Source organism: Phyllobates terribilis, unplaced genomic scaffold (genome assembly GCF_046119375.1).
Source record: "Phyllobates terribilis strain yellow unplaced genomic scaffold, ASM4611937v1 Scaffold_4__5_contigs__length_816908805, whole genome shotgun sequence".
NCBI lineage: Eukaryota > Metazoa > Chordata > Amphibia > Anura > Dendrobatidae > Phyllobates > Phyllobates terribilis.
The window spans coordinates 772,118,871-772,144,434 of NW_027362764.1; the positions used below are offsets into that span (position 1 = coordinate 772,118,871).

General features: G+C 43.4%; 1 protein-coding gene across 1 annotated transcript in view; it reads right to left on the reverse strand.

The window, feature by feature from the left end:
- FAM135B (family with sequence similarity 135 member B) overlaps window positions 1-25,564 on the reverse strand; it is a 337,247-nt gene that overhangs the window by 124,249 nt on the left and 187,434 nt on the right. Inside the window, exon 4 of the mRNA XM_073679922.1 lies at window positions 8,395-8,534. Within this exon, the coding sequence (XP_073536023.1) occupies window positions 8,395-8,534 (140 nt within the window). The remainder of the gene's footprint in view (window positions 1-8,394; window positions 8,535-25,564) is intronic.

Here is a 25,564-nt window from a genome sequence, read left to right on the forward strand (position 1 = left end):
TTGTACATAGGGAGCAGTATTATAGTAGTTATATGCTTGTACATAGAGGGCAGTATTCTAGTAGTTATATTCTTGAATATAGGGGGCAGTATTATAGTAGTCATATTCTTGTACATAGCGGCAGTATTATAGTAGTTATATTCTTGTACATAGGAGCAGTATTCTAGTAGTTATATTCTTGTATATAGGGGGCAGTATTATAGTAGTCATATTCTTGTACATAGCGGCAGTATTATAGTACTTATATTCTTGTACATAGGGAGCAGTATTATAGCAGTTATATTCTTGTACATAGGGAGCAGTATTAGAGTAGTTATATTCCTGTACATAGGGGGCAGTATTATAGTAGTTATATTCTTGTACATAGGAGCAGTATTATAGCAGTTATATTCTTGTACATAGGAGCAGTATTATAGTAGTTATATTCTTGTACATAGGGGGCAGTATTATAGTAGTTATATTCTTGTACATAGGAGCAGTATTATAGTAGTTATATTCTCATACATAGGAGCAGTATTATAGTAGTTATATTCTTGTACATAGGGAGCAGTATTATAGTAGTTATATTCCTGTACATAGGGGGCAGTATTATAGTAGTTATATTCTTGTACATAGGAGCACTATTATAGTAGTTATATTCCTGTACATAGGGGGCAGTATTATAGTAGTTATATTCTTGTACATAGGAGCAGTATTATAGCAGTTATATTCTTGTACATAGGAGCAGTATTATAGTAGTTATATTCCTGTACATAGGGGGCAGTATTATAGTAGTTATATTCTTGTACATAGGAGCAGCATTATAGCAGTTATATTCTTGTACATAGGAGCAGTATTATAGTAGTTATATTCTTGTACATAGGGGGCAGTATTATAGTAGTTATATTCTTGTACATAGGAGCAGTATTATAGTAGTTATATTCTCATACATAGGAGCAGTATTATAGTAGTTATATTCTTGTACATAGGGAGCAGTATTATAGTAGTTATATTCTTGTACATAGGAGCAGTATTATAGTAGTTATATTCTTGTACATAGGAGCAGTATTATAGTAGTTATATTCTTGTACATAGGAGCAGTATTATAGTAGTTATATTCTTGTACATAGGGGCAGTATTATAGTAGTTATATTCTTGTATATAGGAGCACAATTATAGTACTTATATTCTTGTACATAGGGGGCAGTATTATAGTAGTTATATTCTTGTACATAAGGGGCAGTATTATAGTAGTTATATTCTTGCACATAGGGAGCAGTATTATAGTAGTTATATTCTTGTACATAGGGGGCAGTATTGTAGTAGTTATATCCTTGTACATAGGGGGCAGTATTATAGTAGTTATATCCTTATACATAGGGGGCAGTATTATAGTAGTTTTATTCCTGTATAAAGGAGCAGTATTAGAGTAGTAATATTCTTGTGCATAGGGGCAGTATTATAGTAGTTATATTCTTGTATATAGGAGTAGTATTTGAGTAGTTATATTCTTGTACATAGGGGGCAGTATTATAGTAGTTATATTCTTGTACATAGGGGGCAGTATTATAGTAGTCAAATTCCTGTACATAGGGGGCAGTATTATAGTAGTTATATTCTTGTACATAGGAAGCAGTATTATGTAGTTATATTCTTGTACATAGGGAGCAGTATTATAGTAGTTATATTCTTGTATATAGGAGCAGTATTATAGTAGTTATATTCTTGCACATAGGAGCAGTATTATGGAGGTTATATTCTTGCTCATAGTAGCAATATTACAGTAGTTATATTCTTGTACATAGGGGACAGTATTATAGTAGTTATATTCTTGTACATAGGGAGCAGTATTATAGTAGTTATATTCTTGTACATAGGGAGCAGTATTATAGTAGTTAGATTCTTGTACATAGAAGCAGTATTATAGTAGTTATATTCTTGTACATAGGAGCAGTATTATAGTAGTTACATTCATATACATAGGAGCAGTATTATAGTAGTTATATTCTTGTATATAGGAGCACTATAATAGTACTTATATTCTTGTACATGGGGAGCAGTATTATAGCAGTTATATTCTTGTACATAGGGAGCAGTATTAGAGTAGTTATATTCTTGTACATAGGGGGCAGTATTATAGTAGTTATATTCTTGTACATAGGGGGCAGTATTATAGTAGTTATATTCTTGTACTTAGGGTGCAGTATTATAGTAGTTATATTCTTGTACATAGGAGCAGTATTATAGTAGTTATATTCTTGTACATAGGAGCAGTATTATAGCAGTTATATTCTTGTACATAGGAGCAGTATTAAACTAGTTATATTCTTGTACATAGGGGGCAGTATTATAGTAGTTAAATTCTTGTACATAGGAGCAGTATTATAGTAGTTATATTCTCATACATAGGAGCAGTATTATAGTAGTTATATTCTTGTACATAGGGAGCAGTATTATAGTAGTTATATTCTTGTACATAGGGAGCAGTATTATAGCAGTTATATTCTTGTACATAGGGAGCAGTATTATAGCAGTTATATTCTTGTACATAGGAGCAGTATTATAGTATTTATATTCTTGTACATAGGGGCAGTATTATAGTAGTTATATTCTTGTATATGGGAGCACAATTAAAGTACTTATATTCTTGTACATAGGGGGCAGTATTATAGTAGTTATATGCTTGTACATAGGGGCAGTATTATAGTAGTTATATTCTTGTACATAGGGGGCAGTATTATAGTAGTTATATGCTTGTACATAGGGGCAGTATTATAGTAGTTATATGCTTGTACATAGGGGCAGTATTATAGTAGTTATATTCTTGTACATAGGGGGCAGTATTATAGTAGTTAGATTCTTGTACATAGGGGGCAGTATTGTAGTAGTTATATCCTTGTACATAGGGGGCAGTATTATAGTAGTTATATTCTTGCACATAGGGAGCAGTATTATAGTAGTTATATTCTTGTACATAGGGCGCAGTATTGTAGTAGTTATATCCTTGTACATAGGGGGCAGTATTATAGTAGTTATATCCTTATACATAGGGGGCAGTATTATAGCAGTTTTATTCCTGTATATAGGAGCAGTATTAGAGTAGTAATATTCTTGTGCATAGGGGCAGTATTATAGTAATTATATTCTTGTATATAGGAGTAGCATTTGAGTAGTTATATTCTTGTACATAGGGGGCAGTATTATAGTAGTTATATTCTTGTATATAGGAGCAGTATTATAGTAGTTAAATTCCTGTACATAGGGGCAGTATTATAGTAGTTATATTCTTGTACATAGGAAGCAGTATTATGTAGTTATATTCTTGTACATAGAAGCAGTATTATAGTAGTTATATTCTTGTATATAGGAGCAGTATTATAGTAGTTATATTCTTGTACATAGTAGCAATATTACAGTAGCTATATTCTTGTACATAGGGGGCAGTATTATAGTAGTTATATTCTTGCACATAGGGTGCAGTATTATAGTATTTATATTCTTGTACATAGGGGGCAGTATTATAGTAGTTATATTCTTGTACATAGTAGCATTATTATAGTAGTTATATCCTTGTACATAGGGGGCAGTATTATAGTAGTTATATCCTTATACATAGGGGGCAGTATTATAGTAGTTATATTCTTGTATGTAGGAGCAGTATTATAGTAGTTATATTCTTGTACATAGGGGCAGTATTATAGTAGCTATATTCTTGTATATAGGAGTAGTATTTGAGTAGTTATATTCTCGTACATAGGGGGCAGTATTATAGTAGTTATATTCTTGTACATAGGGGCAGTATTATAGTAGTTATATTCTTATACATAGGGGCAGTATTATAGTATTTATATTCTAGTATATAGGGGCAGCATTATAGTAGTTATATTCTTGTATATAGGAGCAGTATTATAGTAATTATATTCTTGTACATAGGGGGCAGTATTAGAGTAGTTATATTCTTGTACATAGGGAGCAGTATTATAGTAGTTATATTCTTGTACATGGGGGGCAGTATTATAGTACTTATATTCCTGTATATAGGGGGCAGTATTATAGTAGTAATATTCCTCTATATAGGGGGCAGTATTATAGTAGTTATATTCTTGTACATAGGGGCAGTATCATTGTAGTTATATTCTTGTACATAGGAGCAGTATTATAGTAGTTATATTCTTGTACATAGGGGCAGTATCATTGCAGTTATATTCTTGTACATAGGAGTAGTATTATAGTAGTTATATTGTTGTATATAGGAGCAGTATTATAGTAGTTATATTCTTGTACATAGGGGCAGTATTATAGTAGTTATATTCTTGCATATAGGGGGCAGTGTTATATTAGTTATATTCCTGTACATAGGAGTAGTATTATAGTAGTTACATTTTTGTATATAGGAGGCAGTATTATAGTAGTTATATCCTTGTACATAGTGGCATTATTATAGTAGTTATATTCTTGTACATAGGAGCAGTATTATAGTAGTTATGTTCTTGTACATGGGAGGCAGTATTATAGTAGTTATATTCTTGTACATAGGAAGCAGTATTATGTAGTTATATTCTTGTACATTAGAGCAGTATTATAGTAGTTATATTCTTGTATATAGGAGCAGTATTATAGTAGTTATATTCTTGTACATAGTAGCAATATTACAGTAGTTATATTCTTGTACATAGGGGGCAGTATTATAGTAGTTATATTCTTGCACATAGGGTGCAGTATTATAGTATTTATATTCTTGTACATAGGGGGCAGTATTATAGTAGTTATATTCTTGTACATAGTAGCATTATTATAGTAGTTATATCCTTGTACATAGGGGGCAGTATTATAGTAGTTATATCCTTATACATAGGGGGCAGTATTATAGTAGTTATATTCATGTATATAGGAGCAGTATTATAGTAGTTATATTCTTGTACATAGGGGCAGTATTATAGTAGCTATATTCTTGTATATAGGAGTAGTATTTGAGTAGTTATATTCTCGTACATAGGAGGCAGTATTATAGTAGTTATATTCTTGTACATAGGGGCAGTATTATAGTAGCTATATTCTTATACATAGGGGCAGTATTATAGTATTTATATTCTAGTATATAGGGGCAGTATTATAGTAGTTATATTCTTGTATATAGGAGCAGTATTATAGTAATTATTTTCTTGTACATAGGGGGCAGTATTAGTGTAGTTATATTCCTGTATATAGGAGCAGTATTATAGTAATTATATTCTTGTACATAGGGGGCAGTATTAGAGTAGTTATATTCTTGTACATAGGGGGCAGTATTATAGTAGTTATATTCTTGTACATAGGGGCAGTATTATATTAGTAATATTCCTGTATTTAGGAGCAGTATTATAGTAGTTATATTCCTGTACATAGGGGCAGTATCATTGTAGTTATATTCTTGTACATAGGAGCAGTATTATAGTAGTTATATTCTTGTACATAGGGGCAGTATCATTGCAGTTATATTCTTGTACATAGGAGCAGTATTATAGTAGTTATATTGTTGTATATAAGAGCAGTATTATAGTAGTTATATTCTTGTACATAGGGGCAGTATTATAGTAGTTATATTCTTGCATATAGGGGGCAGTATTATATTAGTTATATTCCTGTACACAGGAGTAGTATTATAGTAGTTACATTCTTGTATATAGGAGGCAGTATTATAGTAGTTATATCCTTGTACATAGTGGCAGTATTATAGTAGTTATATTCTTGTACATAGGAGCAGTATTATAGTAGTTATTTTCTTGTACATGGGAGGCAGTATTAAAGTAGTTCTATTCTTATACATAGGGGCAGTATTATTGTAGTTATATTCTTGTACATAGGGGGCAGTGTTATAGTAGTTATATTCTTGTACATAGGGCAGTATTATAGTAGTTATATTATTGTACATAGGGCAGTATTATAGTAGATATGTTCCTGTACATAGGAGCAATATTATAGTAGTTATATTCTTTTACATAGGGGCAGTATTATAGTAGTTATATTCATGTACATAGGGGGCAGTATTATAGTAGTTATATTCTTGTTGTACATAGGGGGCAGTATTATAGTAGTTATATTCATGTACATAGGGTCAGTATTATAGTAGTTATATTCTTGTACATAGGGGGCAGTATTATAGTAGTTATATTCTTATACATAGGGGCAGTAATATATTAGGTATATTCTTGCACAAAATTGGCAGTATTATATTAGTTATATTTTTGTACATAGGAGGCAGTATTATAATATTTATATTCTTGTTTATATAGTGAAGGAAATAAGTATTTGATCCCTTGCTGTTTTTGTAAGTTTTCCAACTGACGAAGACATGAACAGTGTATACTTTTATAGGTAGGATAATTTTAACATTGAGAGATAAAATATTCCCCCAAAAAATCAAGAAAATCACATTGTATAAATTAGATACATTTTTTGCATTTTGCAGTGAGAAATAAGTATTTGATCCCCTACAAACCATTATGAGTTCTGGCTCCTACAGACCAGTTAGACTCTCCTAATCAACTCGTTACCTGCATTAGACAGCTGTCTTACATAGTCACCTGTATAAAAAACTCCTGTCCACAGACTCAATTAATCAGTCAGACTCTAACCTCTACAACATGGGCAAGACCAAAGAGCTTTCTTAGGATGTCAGGGACAAGATCATAGACCTGCACAAAGCTGGAATGGGCTACAAAACCAGAAGTAAGACGCTGGGTGAGAAAGATACAACTGTTGGTGCAATAGTAAGAAAATGGAAGGAATACAAAATGTCTGTCAATCGACATCGATCTTGGGCACCATGCAAAATCTCACCTTGTGGAGTATCTTTGATCATGAGGATGGTGAGAGATCAGCCTAAAACCTCACGGGGGGAACTTGTTAATGATCTCAAGGCAGCTGGGATCACAATCACCAAGAAAACCATTGGTAACACATTTCACCTTATAGGTTTAAAATCCTGCAGTGCCCGCAAGGTCCCCCTGCTCAAGAAGGCACATGTGCAGGCCAATCTGAAGTTTGCCAATGAACACCTGGATGATTCTGTGAGTTATTGGGAGAAGGTGCTGTGGTCAAATGAGACAAAAATTGAGCTCCTTGGCATTAACTCAACTCACCGTGTTTGGAGGAAGAGAAATGCTGCCTATGACCCAAAGAACACCATCCCCACTGTCAAGCATGGAGGTGGAAACATTATGTTTTGGGAGTGTTTCTCTGCTAAGGGCCCAGGACTACTTCACTGCAACAATGGGAGAATGGATGGAGTCATGTACCGTAAAATCCTGAGCGACAACCTCCTTCCCTCCACCAGGACATTAAAAATGGGTCGTGGCTGGATCTTCCAGCAAGAAAATGACCCAAAACATACAGCCAAGGCAACAAAGGAGTGGCTCAAAAAGAAGCACAGTAAGGTCATGGAGTGGCCTAGCCAGTCTCCAGACCTTAATCCCATAGAAAAATTATGGAGGGAGTTGAAGCTCCGAGTTGCCAAGCGACGGCCTCAAAATCTTCATGATTTAAAGATGATCTGCAAAGAGGAGAGGACCAAAACTCCTCCTGACATGTGCGCAACCCTCATCATCAATTACAAAAAACGTCTGACTGCTGTGCTGCCAACAAGGGTTTTGCCACCAAGTATTAAGTGTTGTTTGCCAGAGGGATCAAATACTTATTTCTCACTGCAAAATGAAAATAAATTATCTATTTTGTACAATGTGATTTTCTTTATTTTTTTCGGATATTCTATCTCTCAATGTTAAAATTAACCTACCCTTAAAATTATAGACTGTTCATGTCTTTGTCAGTGGGCAAACTTACAAAAACAGCAAGGGATCAAATAATTATTTACTTCAATATAGGAGCATTTTTTTTAGTTTATATTCTTATTCATAGAACCAGTATTATATTAGCAATAATCTTGCACATACTGATAAGTTGTAAATAGTGATGAGCGAGCGTGTTCTGTTAACCCTTTCGCCGAGCATGCTCTGTTAACCCTTTCGCCGAGCATACTCGGGTGCTCGCCTAGTATTTACGGCGTGCTCGAGTGTTATGTTTTAATCACTGTGTGTCCATGATTTGCGACTGTTTGACAGCTTTAATGCATGTGAGGAAGGCCTAAGAAACAAGCATTCCTCACAGGTATTAAAGCTGTCAAACAGTCACAAATCATGAACACTGAGTGACTCAAACATAAAACCCGAGCATGCTGAAGATACTCGGAAAACACCCGAGCATGCTCGTAAATCTTGAGTATCGAGCATGCTCGCTCATCACTAGTTGTAAACTGTATTTATCATGTGACTTTTGCACTATTTTGGTTTCTTTTTACAGTGAACTAAATTGGTTCTTTACAGCATGTTATCCATACTGCATGTTCCCATCTAACATGCATAATTTTGAAATACTAACCCTCTCTCCATCCAGGAATAAGTGCACCTTGAATATCATGACATCATTAATATCAATATCTTCATTCCTGTACAGTATCTGGAATATACGACTATATATAACATTATCAAAGACACAAGGGGAATATTCTCCAGGGTCATCTGCAAGACAGTAAAAAAAAGAATTAGATCCAAAAAATACTACTTTAACCATATGAGGAGTCATTATTTAGAGAAAATGGATTTAACTTGAGCAGAATAAGTAAAATTTTTCATCTATTGACTAATTTGTATGTTTAAGATGGATATGACATTTTTTTTGGTGACAGTTTTCGAATCTTACATTAAGATAAATATATTCTTATTATACTGTGTGAATATTGAAATCACCATATCCCAAAACATGTGGTGTATGTGACCAGCTTTGTAAAAGAAAAAAAAAAAGTGCACTTGCAATAGATACTCTGTTGGGAGAAGTTTTTGCTATTTGTATCTGTATAAAATATGAATTTCGACCAATTAGCTTTTACTACTGCCACATTCAAACAATCGTCTTCTCTATACCGTTCTGTTCCTACTTTCTAATGGTACGTCACCCAACTTTCCCATGCTGACTTCCATGCCGTCATCTCTATACCGTTCTGTTCCTACTTTCTAATGGTACGTCACCCAAGCTACACCAGCTACCCCCCACTTTCATTTATGACCTTGTTTACTCAGTCTTTGAGTATCCAGCATCTGGTTCAATCTAATCAGCTGATCAAGATGAGCACAGACCACTCCCCTCTGCTTCACAACTGAATGCATTCTGTTACAAATATATTGTGGGCCAGGAGTCTGTTAGACTTTAGTCTGTGTCCATCACCTTAAGTGTCCATTAGCTGAAGTGTCTGAAATTTGAATTAATACTGAATTGAACCTGAAGGGAACTGGATACTTTGTCACAGTAAACAATGTTTGTGTTTGCTTTCACTCTCACCCCCTTAATCCTTCACTTCTTACAACCACCCCTAATCCCTACACCTAGTAACGAATTCTTCATCTCTCCCTCCATTCTCCCCACCCATCTCACCTCCTCCTCAGAGCTATTCCTCAACATACAATCCTTTGCCTCCAAACACAGACAGCCACCTCATGCCCTCTCCTGCTCCCACCTATTAACGCTTTCTCTGCTCCTCCTTACTGCCGGCGACATCTCTCCACATCCCGGTCCTCCTCACCACATCCCTACATTCACTTCCACCTCCTACCCACGATCTATCCCAAACTCTCGTAACCCTTCTAACCTTATACCCATCCGCACAGCCCCCGCTTCCCCAGTCCCACTAATAGGAGCTCTATGGAACGCTCGCTCTGTCTGCAACAAACTTTCCTATATTCACGATCTCTTCATCACTAACAAGCTTTCCTTCCTCGACATCACTGAAACCTGGCTCACCCCCTCCGACACAGCCTCTCCTGCTGCACTTTCGTATGGCGGATTCCACCTCTCCCATACCCCCGCCCCACTGGCAAGCACGGTGGAGGAATAGGTTTCCTCCTCTTAGAAAACTGCTCCTTCATCCATATCCCACTGCCGCCCTCAATTACTCTCCCCTCTTTTGAAGTGCACTGCGTGCGCATCTACTCCCTATCCAACCTCCAACTGGCTGTCATCTACGGCCCCCCAGGATCAACCACCACTTTCTTTGACCACTTCACCACTTGGCTACTTCATTTCCTCTCCGTTGACATCCCCACTATCCTCATGGGCGACTTTAACATCCCCATTGACACTTCTGTGGTGCCCCTGAGGGTTCGACCGCCACAGGGATGCTGCACCTCTTTAATGGGGTGTGGTGTTCCTCCTTCGAGGTAAGAAAGAACGATGCAATGGTCAAGACCCCACCTCCACATCCAACACCACACTTCTCCCACCAGAGGGGGCTAGTAGGCACTAAAGTGCTGCCCCTACTGGAAAATGGGAGACTGGGGAACCAAGAGATAGGGGGAACCAAATAGTGGGTGAGGGTGGAGGACTCACATTTAGTTACACTTAATATTTGATATTTAATAAACAGCCATCTTGGCTCATGGTTCTTTGATTGTGATCTCCATCCCTGAACGTGGCTTCTGGGTGAACCTGCAGCAGATGGAGACACGGCCCTCGTACCCTGGCCTTGGGTCGAGGGGCAGGTTGGAGTTAACATATGTCTCAACCCGGTCAAGGACCATGACCAAGAAGGCCTGGAGCTTAGGAGTGTAGCTCCACTGCAAAAGGATCCCAGGGGGATGCAGACGGAGCGGTATACGCCACCTGTCCTCGCTGTTCTGGCCTAGTCAGAGGGATTCCGGCTGCAAGAGGGGTACCGGCCCCCAACACCTGACTTTGCTACTCCACGTCCTAGTCAGGGAAGCCCGGCAGGCCCAGAGGATCCCACCGGGTAACGGAAGGAGCGGAGCTGCCACCCGTACCCTTTTTCTGAGCGAAGTCCAGAGGGAGACCCGGCCTATCTACACACACACAGACAGGAAAGGGACTCGTTCTGAAGTCTATGAACACTCTGGTGTGGGGTCCTGATTAAGCACTTGAATTACTCGGAGGTTGTCGGACCCCCGTCCCCGGTGACCGCAGAACTCCGTGAGGAGCAGGGAGAAGCCTTGCAGCTGTACTCTCCACCGTGAGTAAAAACACTGGAAGTCGACCCCAATGGCCTCCGGACTCTTTATTTCTGCACTGCACCGCACCACGTAGCACCAGACCTCCTATACTACAACTACCTTCATCCTCGTCTCTGCCCTGAGGCACTGCTCCGCCTGTGGGGAGTAGTATCAACGTCGGCTGCCACAACATCCCGCCTCAGAGGACTGAAGCAGCGCTGGTGGCCTTCACCAGGTACCGCAGGTGGCGTAGTCGATAGCAACCACTCAACCCTGATAGCCCATTACATCCTTTTTAATGTGACGGCCCTGGGCACGGAACGGGTCCAGGCCACGACTGCTGCCCCCAACATCTGACCCGGCTCCGAGTTCCCCATCTCCCAGGGAGGGCTGTGAGCATCACACTTCCCTCTCAGCTGCCTCTAAGCTTCTATCCCTCACTTCCTCCTTTGGTCTTACTCAGTGGTCTTCCACACCCACCCACAAAGACGGCCACACACTGGACCTCATCTTCACCCGCCTCTGTTCCCTATCTAACCTCTCTAATTCACCACTCCCTCTTTCTGACCACAACCTACTCACATTCTCTTCTCTCTCCTCCCCGGGGCAACAATCCCCACTCCACAAACTTGCATACCCTCGCAGAAATCTCAAACACCTTGACCTACACTCACTCTCTGAATCCCTTCTCCCTCTTACAGACATTAGTTCCTTACATGATGCAGATGTTGCAGCCACTTTATACAACATTACAACCGCTGCAACTCTTGATTCGGTCGCCCCCCTCACACATACCAAGGCTCGCACAATCAACAGACAACCCTGGCACACCAGTCTAACTAAAGAACTGCGACGGGCCTCCAGGGTTGCTGAGCGTAGATGGAAAAGGTCCCACTCCCATTAGCACTTCATCGCATTCAAACAGTCCCTCACTACCTTCAAGTCCACACTCACTGCAGCAAAACAAACATACTTCACATCTCTCATATCCTCCCTGTCTCACAACCCCAAACAACTATTCAACACCTTCAATTCTCTCCTCCATCCCCCAGTGCCTTCTCCCTCTCCTCTTATTTCAGCTGAAGACTTTGCCTCATTCTTCAAGCAGAAGATTGACACCATCAGACAAAGCTTTTGCCTAAAGCCCCCACAGCCCCTCCCCACACCTACTCAACCCTCTTCCTCCAAAACCACCTTCTCCACCATTTCTGAAGATCAACTTTCCTCCTTACTCTCCAAATCACACCTCACCACCTGTAAACTTGACCAAATCCCATCCCACCTCATCTCAAACCTTACCACTATCTTCATCCCAGACCTAGCCCACCTCTTCAACCTGTCACTAACAACTGGTGTCTTCCCCTCATGCTTCAAACATGCCTCAATCACACCCATCCTCAAAAAGCCCTCCCTTGACCCATCCTCTGTGTCTAGCTATCGCCCCATATCACTTCTCCCCTATGCCTCAAAACTACTGGAACAACATGTCCATTCTGAACTGTCCTCCCACCTCTCCTCCTGCTCCCTCTTTGACCGCCTACAATCTGGTTTCCGACCGCACCATTCTACTGAAACTGCACTGATTAAAGTCACCAACGACCTACTAACCGCCAAATCTAAGCGACACTACTCTGTCCTCTTCCTCCTAGACCTGTCTTCTGCCTTTGACACAGTGGACCATTCCCTCTTACTACAGACTCTCTCATCTATCGGCATCACAGACTTGGCCCTATCCTAGATCTTCTCATACCTAACAGACCGGACATTCAGTGTCTCCCACTCACATACCACCTCCTCATCTCGCCCCCTATCTGTCGGTGTCCCCCAAGGTTCAGTTCTAGGACCGCTGCTCTTCTCCATCTACACCTTCGGCCTGGGACAGCTCATAGAGTCTCACGGCTTTCATTATCACCTCTATGCTGATGACACACAGATCTACCTCTCTGGACCCGATATCACCTCCTTACTAACCAAAATCCCACAATGTCTGTTCGCTATTTCATCCTTCTTCTCTGCCAGATTTCTAAAACTTAACATGGACAAAACAGAATTCATCATCTTTCCGCCATCTCATTAACCCCCCCAACTGACCTATGTATCAACGTCAATGGCTGCCCACTCTCCCCAGTCCCTCAAGCTTGCTGCCTTGGGGTAACCCTGGACTCTGAACTCTCCTTCAAACCGCATATCCAAGCCCTTTCCACTTCCTGCCGACTCCAACTCAAAAATATCTCCCGGATCCGCACATTCCTCAACCATGAATCTGCAAAAACACTAGTGGACACCCTCATCATCTCCCGTCTTGACTACTGCAACCTCCTGCTCTGTGGCCTCCCCTCTAACACTCTCGCACCCCTCCAATCTATCCTAAACTCTGCTGCTCGACTAATCAACCTGTCCCCCCGCTATTCCCCGGCCTCTCCTCTCTGTTAATCTCTTCACTGGCTTCCCATTGCTCAGAGACTCCAGTTCAAAACCCTAACCATGACATACAAAGCCATTCACAACCTGTCTCCTCCATATATCTCTGACCTAGTCTCCCATTACACACCCGCACGCAACCTCCGATCCTCACAAGATCTCCTTCTCTAGTCCCCTCTTATCTCCTCCTCCCACAATCGCATACAAGATTTCTCCCGTGCTTCCCCCCTATTCTGGAACTCTCTACCCCAACGTATCAGACTCTCTCCTACCTTCAAAAGGAACCTGAAGACCCACCTCTTCCGACAAGCCTACAACCTGCAGTAACCACCGCTCCACCATACTGCTGCACGACCAGCTCTACCTTCACCTACTGTATCCTCACCCATCCCTTGTAGATTGTGAGCCCTCGCGGGCAAGGTCCTCACTCCTCCTGTACCAGTCGCTGTCACATTGTGTTCAAGATTATTGTAATTGTTCTTGCATTATACCCCTTTTTCACATGTAAAGTGCCATGGAATAAATGGCGCTATAATAATAAATAATAATAATAATAATCATATAATTGGATCATGTTCATATGCACAGAGGTGATTTTCCACATGGACCTCTGGGGTTTGCAGGAAAAAAATCTCACTTTAATAAAAAAAAACATAATTTTGTGATACTCTATTGGGAGATGGTTTTGCTATATGTATCTGTATGAGATGTGAATTTTAACTTATTAAAGCTTTGCTAAGGGCTCATTCACACGAGAATATAATAGGACTGTTTGAGTTCCATGTGCCACGGACTGCACAAGGACTAGTTAAAGTCAGCGTTCATGTGCACGTGGCTGATTTTCCATGTGGACATTTTAGCTGCATGGAAACAAAATCTCACCTTTATAAATAAAAAACATGATTTTGTGATATTCTGTTGGGAGATGTTTTTGCTATGGGAATCTGTATGAAATGTGAATTTCAACCCATTAAAATTTTTCTAAGAGCTCATTCAGTCAAGCATATAATAGGACTGTGTGAGGTCCATGTGTCCACGGACTGCACACGGAAAGCACACAAACTCATTATAGCCAGTGTGGAGGTGCACGTGGCCAAGTTTCCACGTAGACTTTTTTAGCAGCGTGAAAAAAAAAGTGACACCTTTATAAAAATCAAAAAAACATGATTGTATGATACTCTGTTGGGAGATGTTTTTGCTATCTGCATCTGTATGAGATGTGAATAAAGTTTGGCTAAGGGCTCGTTCAGACTTGCATATAATAGGACTGTGTAATGTCTGTGTGCACTACAGACCACTCAAGGAGTGATCGCGGACCCTTTATAGCCAGTGCGCAGGGGCGCATGTTCGATTTTCCACTCGGAACTCTTGACTGCATGGAACAAAATTGCAACATGCGCTTCTTTGGTCCTTTTTTTGGATGCAATGTAAATGCAGATTAATATTGCGTGCAATGTAAAGGCAGCTCCTGCACCCATCCGCAATATGGAAAAGTTGCAATTTCCAATCCCAACTGGATTAATTTCCAATATGGAGGTCTGATTCCAGCCTAACATGTATACAATTTATCACATCAGGTAATATACGGCACTCTTGTAATTACAGTTTATGGTGCACAAGTAGGGCATCAAACCCCTCCATAATATAGAAAAATTATCTTGGCACTAAAAGTGGAATAAAGTTCAGTTTTTTATTTTTGCATTCATCAAATAGTAAGTTAAACGTTTTGGTCTCATAACAGACCTTCATCAGAATAGTAAAGGTGACCCAAGTGAGAGGATACAGGAGCTTCCCAATCTACAAAATGAAGGAGGATCCAGGTGGTATTCTCATGCGACGGCTAGGAGTTTTATTAGGATATCACAGAGCTGTACGAGAGACTCCAAAGAGGAACCGGAATGCTCATGGAATGGACCCCCAGAAAAAATAACGCTGGTGGTGGAGACTTGCTTCGTTGTGGAAGGCGCTCACTTGGGTCACCTTTAGTTTTCTGATGAAGGTCTGTTATGAAACCGAAAACATTTAACTTACTATTTGGTGAATGCAAAAGTAAAAAAACTGAACTTTATTCTACTTTGAGTACCAAGTTAATTATTCTATGTATACAATTTGTATCATAAGAAACGAGAGTCATTAACGAAGTTTGCAGAACGCGTGGACACATTTTTAGAGACATGATATCCTCATTATCCCTGTTTGATAGGCACGTGGCAGATGTCTGCCTTGAGTGATATCTCCAAGCAAATTGTCACGCACCACCATGTCTTGAGCAGGTGGACCAATGTTTAAAAAATTCAAGTGAGAAGGTTTTTTTTCACTTCTGGGCATCCCCCATCGGGAACGCTTCGACAATAATGCACTACGGTTGAAGGCGTCATGTTAGCATAATTTTGCATATCCTTCATTGACATTCATGCGCCTTCAGACTTTTGATGTGCTCGCTCAAGTAGTTTTCTCCAGCTTGGTTTCAGGCAGCAGAGTGACTAGAAGTGTAATGAAGCTGCTCCTTGATACTTAATTAACAGAATATACATATGACTCTAGGGTATCTCCCATACGAGGCAGCGTAGAAGCTAACTTGCTCTCCCTAGACGTATCCAGGTTCCGTCTTTTTCTAATAATTGGACTTGAGATTCGTAGACTTTACATTGTGCTCAAAAATTTTCATCCATTAGAAAATTCAAGAAATTGGAGATAAAGGATTAAAGTGGTTATCTCTTGAAGTCCTATAGGAAATCATTTGAGCGGTGGTATACATGGTTGACCATTGCTCCATTCAAATTGGACACATCAGAGTCGTGGGAGTCCCAGCGGTGGGAACCCCAATGATCACCAAGTTATCAGCTATCATATGGATTGGTGATCTCATCCTAAATTGTTATAACCCCTTTAATGAAGAATATAAGGTGCACTTCAGATTTTTTTTTTATATATTGTCACTTGAGAACATGTACGGATGAAAGGCGCTAACATCACTGAGACAACTTATTCCTAATCGATCTCACTATGGACCAAGTTAAAGGGGCTGTTGAATATTGGACTACCCCTTCTAAAAAAAACCTTTGCAGCAAAGAACAAAATGAAGAAACAATGCTTACCACCACTCGCAGTTCTACAGCTTCCCTGATGCTGCGTCTCACAGTAGTCACATGACACTGCTATGTCATGTAATCACTGTAGTCAATCAGCGGATTCTGATCGTCTGCAGACTTTCAGTATTCCCTCAAAGAGGAAGTCTGCTATGAAAGAATAGTGCAGAGTTCAGACAATCAATGGCAAACACACCATCAATGTAGTAGGAGCAGCGCTGGTCCGGAAGTTAAGTATTATATTGTTTTTATTCAGTTCGGTGTTAGGGAGGTATAGAGAAGTGTTAAACATTTCTGTGTTTCTCCATTTTATTTTGTTAGTTGTCACATATTATCCTGGTGCTAGGACCTCCGTAGATCATGAGTAAACTGTGAGGGAACCTGGCAGCAAATGAGTCACTTCTCTGCAGCACCCCCACAGGGGAAATGCTGTATTACATAGTCTATACTGAAAGTAATGGGCTGTCTATGTAAAGCTGGGACATGTCGAGTCCTCCAGAGAGCAAGAGACACTTTTAATGGCTATGCGAGTAGATAAGGTTCCAAACAAATGGAACATCATTTACTGTACCTTCTCATAGTTCCCTAATAGGTTATTTGCAACTTGTTTTTTTCTAAGCCAGACAATTACTTTAATCCTGAACTTCCAACTCAGTACCTGAGAATTGTCAATATGAAGATTAGTGACTTACTCTACTTATTCAACCTTACTATACCTAAGCAAGTTTGGAGAAGAGCTACCAGGATGGTGAGTGTACTGCAAACTATGTCCTATGAGGAACAGTTAGAGGATCTGGGAATGTTTAGCTTGCAAGAAAGACGGCTAAGAGGAAACTTAATAGCTGTCTACAAATATCTGAAGGGCTGTAACACTGTAACAGAATAGGGCACCTGAGCAGGCAGGGGGGCCCACTCGCCGTTGGGCACCCCTGCGCGCTATGGGACTCGTGAGCGGAGGAGTGCAGTGCCAGCGCCCGCCACCTCCTCCACTTGCTCAGGGCCCAGCAGCCGGCGGCACAATACTTGCCTCTCCCCGTGCCTCCGCAGCAGCTCAGGTCTCTTCCGCATCCTCTGACTGTGACATCTCAGGTCAGAGGGTGCAGTGACATCTTTCCACCGCACCCTCTCCTGAGCCGTCACAGCGCAGAGCGGGAAGACGCTGTTGCGACTGAGGAGTCCGGAGCAGTGGCAGCAGGTGAAAAGTGAGGTGAAGATTTAACTTTTTTTTTTCTTTATGTATGGACGCACGGGGAATTATATGGGGGGACGGGGTGATGAAATCCTGCATGGGGCATTATATGGGGGGGGGCATCCTTCATGGGGCATTATATGGAGGGGGGGACATCCTGCATGGGGCATTATATGGGGGGGGCATCCTTCATGGGGCATTATATGGAGGGGGGGACATCCTGCATGGGGCATTATATGGGGGGGAAGTGAAATCCTGCATGGGCCATTATATGGGGGGAAATACTGCATGGGGCATTATATGGAGGGGGGGACATCCTGTATGGGGCATTATATGGGGGGAAGTGACATCCTGCATGGGGCATTATATGGGGGGGAAGTGACATCCTGCATGGGCCATTATATGGGGGGGTGAAGTTACATCCTGCATAGGGAATGATATGGGGGGAGTGACATCCTGCAGGGGGCATTATATGGGGGGAAAGTGACTTCCTGCATGGGGCATTATATTGGGGGGGAAGTGACATCCTGCACGGGGCATTATATATGGGGAGTGACATCTTGCATGGGGCATTATATAGGGGGGAAATGACACCCTGCACGGGGCATTATATAGGGAGAGTGACATCCAGCATGGGGCATTATATGGGGGGAAGTAACATCCTGCATGGGGCATTATATGGGGGGGTGACATCCTGCATGAGGCATCATATGGGGGGAAGTGACATCCTGCATGAGGCATTATATTGGGGGGAAGTGACATCCTGCATGGGGTATTTTATGAGGGGGCAGTGACATCCTGCATGGGCCATTGTATGGGGGGAGTGACATCCTGCATGGGGTATTATATCGGGGGAAGTAACATCCTGCATGGGGCATTATATGGGGGAGGTGACATCCTGCATGGGGCTTTATATGGGGGGAAGTGACATCCTGCATGGAGCATTATATGGGGGGGAGAGGTGACATCGTGCATAGGTCATTATATGGGTGGGAGTGACATCCTGCATGGGGCATTATATGGAAGGTAGTGACATCCTGCATGAAGCATTATATGGGGGAGGTGATATCCTGCATGGGGCATTATATGGAAGGTAGTGACATCCTGCATGAAGCATTTTATGGGGGAGGTGATATCCTGCATGGGGCATTATATGGGGCAGGTGACATCATGCATGGCTCATTATATGGAGGATAGTGACATCCTGCATGAAGCATAATATGGGGGAGGTGACATCCTGCATGGGGCATTATATGGGGGAGGTGACATCCTGCATAGGGCATTATATGGGGGGAGTGACATCCTGCATGGGGCATTACATGGAGGGAAGTGACATCCTGCATGAAGCATTATATGGGGGGAGGTGACATCCTGCATGGGGCATTATATGAGGGGAAGTGACATCCGGCATGGGGCATTATATGGGAGGAGGAGGTGACATCCAGCATGGGGCATTATCTGGGGGGAAGTGAAATCCTGCATGGGGCATTATATGGGGGTGACATCCTGCTTGGGGCATTATATGGGAGGGGGAGAGGTGACATCCTGCATGGGGCATTATATTGGGGGAAGTGGCATCCTGCATGAGGCATTATATGGGGGGTAAGTGACATCCTGAATGGGGCAGTATATGGGGGGTGACATCCTGCATGGTGCATTATATGGGTGGAAGTAACCTCCTGCATGAGGCATTATATGGGGGGAAGTGATATCCTACATGTGACAGTATATGGGGGGTGACATCCTGCATGGGGCATTATATGGGGGGAGTGACATCCTCCATGGGGCATTAGATGGGAGGAGTCACATTCTGCATAAGCATTATATGGGGGGAGGTGACATCCTGCATGGGCCATTATAAGGGGGTAAGTAACTTCCTGCATAGGGCATTATATGGGGGGGAAGTGACATCCTCCATGGGGCATTATATGGGGGGAGGTGACATGCTGCATGGGGCATTATATGGGGGAAGTGACATCCAACATGGGGCATTATATGGGGGGGAAGTGACATCCTACATGGGGCAGTATATGGGGGGAGACGATATCCTGCATGGGGCATTATATGGGGGGAGTGACATCCTGCAGAGGGCATTATATGTGGGGAGTGACATTCTGCATAAGCATTATATGGGGGGAGATGACATTCTGCATGGGGCATTATATGGGTGGAATTAACATCCTGCATGGGGCATTATATGGGAGGGAGAGGTGACATCCTGCATGGGCCATTATATGGGGGCGAAGTAACATCCAGCATGGGGCAGTATATGGGGGGGAAATGACATCCTGCGTGGGGCATTATATGAGGGGGAAGTGACATCTTGCATGCGGCACTATATGGAGGGGGAGTGACATCCTGCATGGGGCATTATATGGGAGGAGGTAGCTTCCTGCATGGGGCATTATATGGGGGGAAAGGGACATCCTGCAAGCGGAATTTTATGGGGGGGTAGAGGTGACATCCTGCAAGAGGCATTATATGGGGGGAGTGACATCCTGCATGGGGTATTATATGGGAGGGAAGTGACATCCTGCATGGGGCATTATATGGGGGGGTGACATCCTCCTTGGGGCATTATATGGGAAGAGGAGAGGTGACATCCTGCATGGGGCATTATATGAGGGGGAAGTGACGTCCTCCATGGGGCATTATATGGGGGAAGTGACATCCTGCATGAGGCATTATATGGGGGTAAGTGACTTCCTGCATGGGACAGTATATCAGGGGGTCGCATCTAGCATGGGGCATTATATGGGTGGAAGTGACCTCCTGCATAAGGCATTATATGGGGGGAAGTGACATCCTACATGGGGCAGTATATGGGGGGAGACGACATCCTGCATGGGGCATTATATGGGGGAGTGACATCCTGCAGAGGGCATTATATGGGGGGAGTGACATTCTGCATAAGCATTATATGGGGGGAGGTGACATCATGCATGGGGCATTATATGGGGGGAAGTGACATCCTGCATGAGGCATTTTATGGGGGGAGGTAAAATCCTGCATGGGGCATTATATGGGGGGGAGTGACATGCTGCATGGGCCATTATATTGGGGGAAGTAATATCCTGCATGGGGCATTATATGGGTGGAAGTAATATCCTGCATGGGGCATTATATGGGAGGGAGAGGTGACATCCTGCAGAGGGCATTATATGGGGGGGAAGTAACATCCAGCATAGGGCATTAAATGGGGGGAATTGACATCCTGCATGGAGCATTATATGGGGGGAGGTGACATCCTGCATGGGGCATTATATGGGGGGAAGTGGCATCCTGCATGAGGCATTCTACGGGGGGAGGTGACATCCTGCATGGGGCATTTTATGGGGGGTAGAAGTGACATCCTGCATGGGGCATTATATGGGGGGAAAGTGACATCCTGCATGGGGCATTATATGGGGGGGAACTGACGTCCTGCATGGGGCATTATAAGAGGGGGAAGTGACATCCTGCATGCAGAATTATATGGGGGTGGAGTGACATACTGCATGGGGCATTATATGGGGGGAGGTAGCTTCCTGTTTGGGGCATTATATGGGGAGAAAGGGACATCCTGCATGCGGCATTATATGGGGTGGTAGAGGTGAAATTCTTCCTGGTGGCATTATATAGGGGGGAAAGTGATATCCTGCAAAGGGCATTATATGGAGGGAAGTGACATCCTGCATGAATCATTATATTGGGGGAGTTGACATCCTGCATGGGGCATTTTATGGGGGGGGGAGTGACATTCTGCATGGGGCATTATATGTGGGGGAAGTGACATCCTGCATGGGGCATTATGTGGGGGGAAGTGACAGTCTGCATGGGGCATTATATGGGGGGAGTGACATCCTGCATGGGGCATTATATGGGTGGGAAGTGCACCCTGATTGAAGCATTATATGGGGGTAGGTGACATCCTGCATGGGGCATTATATGGGGGAGAGTGACATGCTGCATGGGGCATTATATAGGTAGGAGTAACATCCTGCATGGGGCATTATATGGGGGGAAGTAACATCCAGCAAAGGGCATTATATGGGGGGGAGTGACATCCTGCATGGAGCATTATATGGGGGGAGGTGACATTTTGCATGGGGCATTATATGGGGGAAGTAACATCCAGCATAGGGCATTATATGGGGGGAGTGACATCCTGCATGGAGCATTATATGGGGGGAGGTGACATTTTGCATGGGGCATTATATGGGGGGGAAAATGACATCCTGCATGGGGCATTATATGGAGGGAAGTGACATCCTGCATGAAGCATTATTTTGGGGGAGGTGACATCCTGCATGGGGCATTATGTGGGAGGAAGTGAACTACTGCATGAGGAATTATATGGGGGGTAAGTGACATCCTGCATGGGGTATTATATGGGGGGAAGTGACATACTGCATGAATCATTATATGGGGGGGTATGTGACACCCTGAATGGGGTAGAATATGGGGGGTGAGATCCTGCATGGGGTATTATAGTGGTGGAATTGACCTCCTATATGAGGCATTATATGGGGGTGTGACATCCTGCATGGGGCAATATATGGGGGGTGACATCCTGCATGAGGCATTATATAGGGCAAAGTGACATACTGCATGAGGCATTATATGAGGGGAGATGACATCCTGCATGGGGCATTATATGGGGGAGTGACATCCTGCATGGGGCATTATATGTGGGGAGTGACATTCTGCATAAGCATTATATGGGGGGAGGTGACATCCTGCATGGGGCATTTTATGGGGGGAGACAACATCCTGCATGGGGCATTACATGGGGGAATGACATCCTGCATGGGGCATTATATGGGGGAATGACATTCTGCATAAGCATTATATGAGGGGAGGTGACATCCTGCATGGGGCATTATATGGGGGGGGTGATATCTTGCATGGGGCATTATATGGGAGGTAGAGGTGACATCCTGCATGGGGCATTATATGGGGGAATGACATTCTGCATAAGCATTATATGAGGGGAGGTGACACCTTGCATGGAGCATTATATGTGGGGAAGTGACATCCTGCATGGGGCATTATATGTGGGGAATTGACATACTGCATGAGGCATTATATGGGGGGCAGTGACATCCTGCATGGGGCATTATATGGGGGAAAGTGACATCCTGCATGAGGTATTATATGGGGGAAAGTGACATCCTGCATGAGGCATTTTATGGGGGGTAAGTGATATCCTGCATGGGGCAGTATATGAGGGGCTGACATCCATCATGGGGCATTGTATGGGTGGAAGTGACCTAGTGCATGAGGCATTATATGGGGGGAGTGTCATCCTACATGGGGCAGTATATGGGGAGAGATGACATCCTGCATGGGGCATTATATGGAGGGAGTGACCTAATGCATGGGGCATTATATGGGGGGAGTGACATTCTGCATTAGCATTATATGGGAGGAGGTAACATCCTGCATGGGGCATTATATGGGGGGTAGAGGTGACATCCTGCATGGGTCATTATATGGGGGGAAGTGACATCCTGCATGAGGCATTATATGGGGGGAAGTGACCTCCTGCATGAGGCAATATATTTGGGGTAAGTGACATCCTGCATGGGGCAGAATATGGGGGGTGACATCCTGCATGGGGCATTATATCGGTGGAAGTGACCTCCTACATGAGGCATTAAATGGGGGTGTAAGTGACATCCTGCATGGGGCAGTATATGGGGGGTGACAACCTGCATGGGTCATTATGTTGGGGGAAGTGACATCCTGCATGAGGCATTATATGGGGGATAAGTGACATCCTGAACTGGGCAGTATATGGGGGGTGACATCCTGCATGGTGCATTATATGGGTGGAAGTAACCTCCTGCATGAGGCATTATATGGCGGGAAGTGATATCCTACATGGGACAGTATATGGGGGGTGACATCCTGCATGGGGCATTATATGGGGAAAGTGACATCCTGCATGAGGCATTATATTGGGGGAGACAACATCCTGCATGGGGCATTATATGGGGGGAGTGACATCCTGCATGGGGCATTAGATGGGAGGAGTCACATTCTGCATAAGCATTATATGGGGGGAGGTGACATCCTGCATGGGCCATTATAAGGGGGTAAGTAACTTCCTGCATAGGGCATTATATGGGGGGAAGTGAAATCCTGCATGGGGCATTATATGGGGGGAGGTGACATCCTGCATGGGGCATTATATGGGGGGGAGTGACATGCTGCATGGGGCATTATATGGGGGGAAGTGACATCCTGCATTGGACATTATATGGGGGGGAAGTGACATCCTACATGGGACAGTATATGGGGGAGACAACATCCTGCAATGGGCATTATATGGGGGGAGCGACATCCTGCAGAGGGCATTATATGGGGGGAGTGACATTCTGCATAGGCATTATATGGGGGGAGGTGACATTCTGCATGGGGAATTATATGGGTGGAATTAACATCCTGCATGGGGCATTATATGGGAAGGAGAGGTGACATCCTGCATGGGCCATTACATGGGGGCGAAGTAACATCCAGCATGGGGCAGTATATGGGGGGGAAGTGACATCCTGCGTGGGTAATTATATGAGGGGGAAGTGATATCCTGCATGCGGCATTATATGGAGGGGGAGTGACATCCTGCATGGGGCATTATATGGGAGGAGGTAGCTTCCTGCGTGGGGCATTATATCGGGGGAAAGGGACATCCTACAAGCGGAATTTAATGGGGGGGTAGAGGTGACATCCTGCATGAGGCATTATATGGGGGGGAGTGACATCCTGCATGGGGCATTATATGGGAGGGAAGTGACATCCTGCATGGGGCATTATATGGGGGGGTGACATCCTCCATGGGGCATTATATGGGAAGGGGAGAGGTGACATCCTGCATGGGGCATTATATGGGGGGAAGTGACATCCTGCATGGGGCATTTTATGGGGGGAAGTGACATCCTGCATGAGGCATTATATGGGGGGTAAGTGACTTCCTGCATGGGACAGTATATGAGGGGGTCACTTCTAGCATGGGGCATTATATGGGTGGAAGTGACCTCCTGCATGAGGCACTAAATGAGGGGGAAGTGACATCCTACATGGGGCAGTATATGGGGGGAGACGACATCCTGCATGGGGCATTATATGGGGGGAGTGACATCCTGCAGAGGGCATTATATGGGGGGAGTGACATTCTGCATATGCATTATATGGGGGGAGGTGACATCATGCATGGGGCATTATATGGGGGGAAGTGACATCCTGCATGAGGCATTTTATGGGGGGAGGTGAAATCCTGCATGGGGCATTAGATGGGGGGGAGTGACATGCTGCATGGGGCATTATATTGGGGGAAGTAAAATCCTGCATGGGGCATTATATGGGTGGAAGTAACATTCTGTATAGGGCATTATATGGGAGGGAGAGGTGACATCCTGCAAAGGGCATTATATGGGGGGGAAGTAACATCCAGCATAGGGCATTAAATGGGGGGGAATTGTCATCCTGCATGGAGCATTTTATGGGGGGAGGTGACATCCTGCATGGGGCATTATATGGGGGGAAGTGACATCCTGCATGAGGCATTCTATGGGGAGAGGTGACATCCTGCATGGGGCATTATATGGGGGGTAGAGGTGACATCCTGCATGGGGCATTATATGGGGGGAAAGTGACATTCTACATGGGGCATTATATGGGGGGAACTGACATCCTGCAAGGGGCATTATAAGAGGGGGAAGTGACATCCTGCATGGGGCATTATATGGGGGGAGGGAGCTTCCTGCTTGGGGCATTATATGGGGAGAAAGGGACATCCTGCATGCGGCATTATATGGGGGGGTAGAGGTGACATTCTACATGGGGCATTATATAGGGGGGAAAGTGACATC